The 6,142-nt window shown below is 45.8% G+C and overlaps 1 protein-coding gene across 1 annotated transcript; it reads right to left on the reverse strand.

Annotated features, from left to right (window-relative positions):
- Positions 1-3,587: 3,587 nt before the first annotated feature.
- LOC311038335 (tRNA (adenine(58)-N(1))-methyltransferase catalytic subunit TRMT61A-like) lies at positions 3,588-4,529 on the reverse strand (the record flags this gene model as incomplete). The annotated part of the gene is made up of 1 exon (XM_084047800.1): positions 3,588-4,529. One exon carries the CDS (start codon positions 4,527-4,529, stop codon positions 3,588-3,590), a length of 942 nt encoding a protein of 313 aa, XP_083903926.1.
- Between the last annotated feature and the right edge of the window lie 1,613 nt (positions 4,530-6,142).

Raw genomic sequence — 6,142 nt, forward strand, 5'->3', positions numbered from 1 at the left:
AGAAAGACAGACAGACAGACAGACAGACAGACAGAGAAAGAAAAGTAAAAGGCAGGAGCTAACTTTAAAAGCAGCAGCAATAAAGTGAGCTGTGGAATGGGGCTGTTAGAGCAGAGCAAGGTAATTGAAGTGCGTCAGCCAGCCAGCCAGGCCCAGATGCCATAATGACATGTTGTTTTCCTACCTATAAAGTCATCTCTCCTCTCTCTCTGCTCGCTCCTGTCCTTTTCTTTTTTTTACTCCCTCTGTCCTTATATAGTCTTGCCTGTCAGAGTCAACAAATCAAAAGTGCTAACCAGACACTTCAAACGAAAGAATCTGGATGTCATATACAGTACAGTAGACCTCCTGTTTGTCTATAGAACGAAGTAGGGTTTCCCAAACCTTTTAGCTCGAGTCCCGACTAGGCATGTAACGATTTATCATAAATCGATTCACATCGATTCAAACTGGTGACAATTTAAATTGATTTAATAAAAAATGTATCGCGATGCAAACTGCAATTACAGTGTCCTCAGTTGCATCTTCACAATGAGATGTCTAACATTTTTTAGAGCAAGTGAAGTTATATAGGGTACAGGGAATTACCATTTGCTTCTAAGCGATACAAGATCAAAGCTGATTTACTGTCTGAACCTTTTTCAGGCCAAGGACCCCCTAGCTGAGAGAGAGATGAAGCAGGGACCCCCTCTATGTCTATATTGTATAACATTGTGTTTCAGATTAAACTTTTGTTTTACTTGACCTGCTCTTTTTTCCCTCTACACCAACTCTCTTTGCCAAAAATAGCCGATCTACAAGCTTGTTGTGAGCTTGTAGATCGGCTATTTTTTGGCTAAAGTTCTCCTCAGAAACGGGATGCTAGGGATCTAGCTCTATAGATCTATCTATCTATCTATCTTAGGCGTCTGTAATGTGTGTGTGTGTGTGTGTGTGTGTGTGTGTGTGTGTGTGTGTGTGTGTGTGTGTGTGTGTGTGTGTGTGTGTGTGTGTGTGTGTGTGTGTGTGTGTGTGTGTGTGTGTGTGTGTGTGTGCGTGTGTGTGTGTTTGTGTGTTTGTGCATGCATGAGACTACAGTATAAACTGTAGCATTGTTTTGCACTGTGCATGCATGCCTGTTTCGCACCTACACATACAGTATGCAGTGTTATATTCATACAGTCTGCAGAGTGACTGACTGAGTGGCGACAGATGTCTTTGTGTAAAGCGTTGGGTTGGAATGTCAACAGCAGCATTCATGGTGTAATCCTAATGTCTCTGTGATGTGCTAGCACACCACAGCGCTGCAGCGGAGCACACACACTCATTTGGCTTGAATCCATTAAGACCGGTAACGCATCTGTGTCATTTTAAGATGTCTTTGGCTATTCAAAAATAGCAGATATACAAGCTCATAGCACGGCCCCCCCAAGCGGCATTTGTAGAATCCCCAAGCAAAGATTTGAGTTAAAAATGTTCGCTTTAAAAATATACATATATTCAAAGTTCAAGGTTAATTGTGAGGAAGTTATCAAGTCAGTAACAGGATCTCAGCGGTGCAAGAAGTACTCGGTTATTCTGCTCCAAGTTAAGGTCTGTTTTCATTCAACATTGTAATTGAGTAAAAGTGCAAAAGTATCGGCATCAAAATATTACTTAAAGTACCAAAATAAAACCATGGCTCGTACTCTCACAGAGTTATGGGGGTCAGATAATAATGGCCTAATAATAATGCATAACGAATTGGAAATGATAAAGTTTGAGAACCCGTCTGTCTGTCTCTCTGTCTGTTTATCCGGGGATAATCTCGCAAACCGCTGGACCGATCAACGCATTCTTTTTCCACATATGTTTCATATTTTTGTGAAATATTTTAACTTTAATTTCATAAAGGAGGTCAGTTATTATTCTGCACAGCGGTCAGGACGGGGCTTGAAACCTTTCCCAGTATGATTGACGTCACAGACCGTGGCCACATGAAGACGCACATCCACATGGGAGCTATACGCCGGTATTGTTCCTTGTTTTATTGACAATACACAATAAAATATGTCTACTGCGGTGGTTCTCAATTTTTTTCATGCCAAGGAAGGACCCCCAAATTGATATTCGTTTGGCCACGGACCTCCCATCTGAAAATGTTTTGTGCCCGGGACCAGAGAAGAATTTGTGTTGAAAAATGCCCATATATGGTCATACGCATACAGTATATGGGACCGACCGACTTCAAACTCGGGACGCGCATCATCAAGAGAGAGGGCGGCGCCCGGGGTCAACTCTGATTTCTGATTTGCCGGCGGTTGTCCAGAACCACGGATCCGACTGATATTCCCATATATAGGCCAATCCAACAGATATGGCCATATACAGTATGGGTATACCCATATATGGGCATATACTGATGACATCAGGGATCTCCATACATGGGCATAACGGGACAAACTGGTACAACAGGTACTCTGACAACAGGTACAAGAGTTATATTGCATATACGGTAACCGGGTGGGGCGTGCATTCCTTTCGATAAGATTTGCGGCTCCAGAGCTACAAATCCTACATTATGGGGGTCCGCTTGGCCTAATGAAGATCAAAGTGGGGGTCCTTGAAATGAAAAAAAAAGGCTGAGAATCGCTGGTGGAGAGCAGCTCACTAGAGAGAGAGAGAGAGAGAGATTTACCATACCTTACCTTAGAGGTACTAGACAGTACAGTATGGTCACCATGGGAATAGACCACATGATGATGAGCATAATCACTGCAATTACTGGAGCTCAGTGGTTAGCACTGTTAGCTTACAGCAAGAAGGTCCGAGTTCAAATTCGAATCACGGCAGGCTGATGTGTGTGGCCGTTTGCATGTTCTCCCTGTTCTCAGTATGGTATCCTCTCACAGCAAAATAAATGCATGCTAATGTAGGTACTATAGGGACTCCAGTCCTGCCAGTGTCCTTCACCAAGGTGAAGTGTGCTGCACTGTGGCTGCTCACTGCTCCTTAAAAAGGAATAGTTCACCCCAAAAAAATACTTATTTTTTCTATCAATTACACACCCCATGAAGCTTTGAATTCACGGAGATCTTTTGGTTTTTGACGCATTCCTGAGCCAATAATTTCATGTTTTCCTTTTTCAGTTTATCTCACTTTGTATGTCTATATTAAGAAAACAACTATTATATATCTTTTTAAAATATTTTATTGGGTCTGGAGTCTCTAAATACACAACGCACAACTGCAGGTCTGGAGGACAGATGCAGGATTAGGGGGGAGGGGGTCGCCTATAATGGCAACCAGTATATGACCCATACATCTTCACTGTCTCAAAATATCTCCCATGTATCTCAACAACAAATACAACCTAAGAGGGTAATACACCGGGTTGCCAGATCTGCTTATTATAATTTCCCCGTAAGATTTTATTTGAAAATAGCCGATCTACAAGCTCACAACGCGTCGCATCGCGACGCGTTGTGAGCTTGTAGATCTGCTATTTTCAAATAGCTGATGTATATGTTGAAGTGCTCATGTGGCCCATAGTCGCTTCTTTTGGGCTGGCTTTCCTAGACCTGGTTGCTTGTTTCTCTCACAGAATCTGGCAACACTGGTATTACACCTTATGTCCGTGGTTTTGTAGCAAAGGTCAGGTACCCGGTGTGGCCTGGCATTTCCCTGGCGGGCGTGGCGGTCTTACAGGTGACTGAGGGGAAGTCGGGGCCAGATGAGGATGTCGGGGCTTCTTCCTCCTTTTGGGGTTCCGACGGGGACCGGGTCTCCGCCGAGACGGAGGAGGAGGGGTTGGGCCCGAAGTCGGGGAGCGGCAGGGCGACGGTGCGCACGTCGTGGACGCGCAGCAGGACCTCCATGGTGCTGACCTCCTCAAAGCCCAGCTCGTACAGGGCCAGACACGTCCTCTGGACCTGCTCGATACACGGGGAGAAGGAGCACACGCGACCACCTCCTCGTCTCTTCAGAGAAGCCTTTGCGTGTCCTACGGCCTCCCAGGGACTGGGGATGTCCAGGAAGACGGCATCGGCCACACCGGTGACGCCAAACCCCTCTTTACACGCGTCCCGGTTCCTGACGGTGACCAGGTGACCCACGCGGTGCTCCCGGAACTCCTCGGCGACCTTCTCCGCCCGCCGCTGGTGGAACTCCACCGTGTGGAGGTGGCCCGTTGGAGCGATGGTCCGTAGGATGGCGTGGGACAGAGACCCGCTGCCCGTGCCCGACTCGCAGACGACGGAGCCGGGTTTCAGCTCGAGCATCATGGTGATGTTGGCGATGTCGGTGGTGTAGAGGATCTGCGTGCGATGGGGCAGGTTGAGGGTCCACAGCTCCGGCGTGGGGTGCAGCACGTGCACCCAGCCACCCTTGCTGCACGTGACCTTTGACCCGTAGCGCTGGCCTATCAGATCTGTGGAATGGCGGATGGCGCCGTAGCGCGTCTGTGTCTGGGCACCTCGCCGTACCTTCACTGGCATCATGTTCTCATGGCTCACGTGGATGATGGCCACATCCCCGTCCTGAATACGATCCGAGTACTCCACAAAACTCATGCCGAGTGTTGGTTCTCTCCAACTGCAAGGGTACAATGTGGACTTGTTGTCACGCGACGTTCACACAGCGGAGGAGGGACGCACTGATCTACAAACCATCATGCATATATTGCGGGCACAAAAGGAGGCATGCCCATGTATGGGCATATACTGATGACATCAATATGTGGTCATGAAAGGGACAAGGACTCCCAGATACAAAGATCTCCATATCCCTATATGGGCGTATCGGTCGGATCGGCGGTGCAACATAGCAGTGTTGATTTCGTCGACTAAAACTATGACGAAAAATGTTAGTAGATGTATTAAAAATGTTAATATATTGACAATGTCGTCAACAAATAAAAACTAGACTAAAATGTTAGGAAGGGACTAGTGGAGAAGAGATCCAGTAGAACTAAAAGACAAGTCATCTTATGCTTGGTTGCGCTCGGGTGTTGCGCTCTGAAAATAGCAGATCTACAAGCTAATAACACGTCGTAGGTCTGCTATTTTCAGCATGCAACCAAGTGTAAAATCAGCCATTACGACGCCATCACAGCCCACCAAAATACATTTTTGTCAACTAAATCAACTGTAGTTTTAGCCGACTAAAATCCTATGATATTTAGTCGACTGAAACTAGACAAAAAATAAAACATTTCACATGACTAAAATATGACTAAAACTAAAATGGATGGATATTCAAAAGACTATGACTAAAACTAAATGAAAATGTGTTGTCAAAATCAACACTGCGACGTAGGTGTTCGGGCCGTGTAGATGTGAGTCTAGATGTGAGGCTGCATAGCAGCCCCAACCTCTTGTGAAATCAAAACCCCGTCAGTCTGCCTGCATAGGAAAATCCAGAGTTGTGTTATCGTGTTTACCGGTAAACCTGATATGTACTGTATGCATACACAAGAGTTGAAATTTACCATATCCTTTTTAGTTCATTGTCATCGTTTGAGGTCGTTAGTTTTGACTTTGTTCTTTTTTTGTTCGCCCTTTGTTGTTGGCCACTAACCTTTAACCTGGCCATGTGATTGCATGCTTGTGGATGGGACTGGACAGTGTTGTTGCCTCTTTGTGTGATGCTTTCCTCATTTTAGATCCCACAAGATCCTGTGGAATCTTAAAAAAGGAACTGAATGGACAGCTAGACAAAACATGAAACTTTTTTTTCTTTAGACCGTGTCAGATGGTTCACCACTTAAGCCCTATTCTGGCTTATGACAATAGCAAAAACAGCCTATTTACAAGCTCACAACGTGGTGCGTTGCGCCACGTTGTGTGCTTGTAGATCGGCTGTTTTGACATTTTTGTAAGATTTCAGCTGTAATGACATGCCCAAAACAGGGACGCCAGGTTCAAAGTATTAACCATTATCCAAGTCCGATGCTGCCAACTGACCACAGCGCAGCTGTCCAGAGGAAGGTCAGACGGTCATCATCAACCACAGTGACACACGCGTGTCCACCAGATCACCTCGACACAAGCTATTAGGCATCATCATCATTACCACTAATTAGCGGTACGCTTCCGATGGGAGGCGGTCAAGCACATGGCATGATGCACGGGTCATCTATCCTGAGTGAACAGACCAAGAAGACAGCAGTGTTGACAGATTTTGT

The sequence above is a fragment of the Gymnoscopelus microlampas genome (genome assembly GCF_963454915.1).
Source record: "Gymnoscopelus microlampas genome assembly, chromosome: 21".
In the NCBI taxonomy this organism is placed as follows: domain Eukaryota; kingdom Metazoa; phylum Chordata; class Actinopteri; order Myctophiformes; family Myctophidae; genus Gymnoscopelus; species Gymnoscopelus microlampas.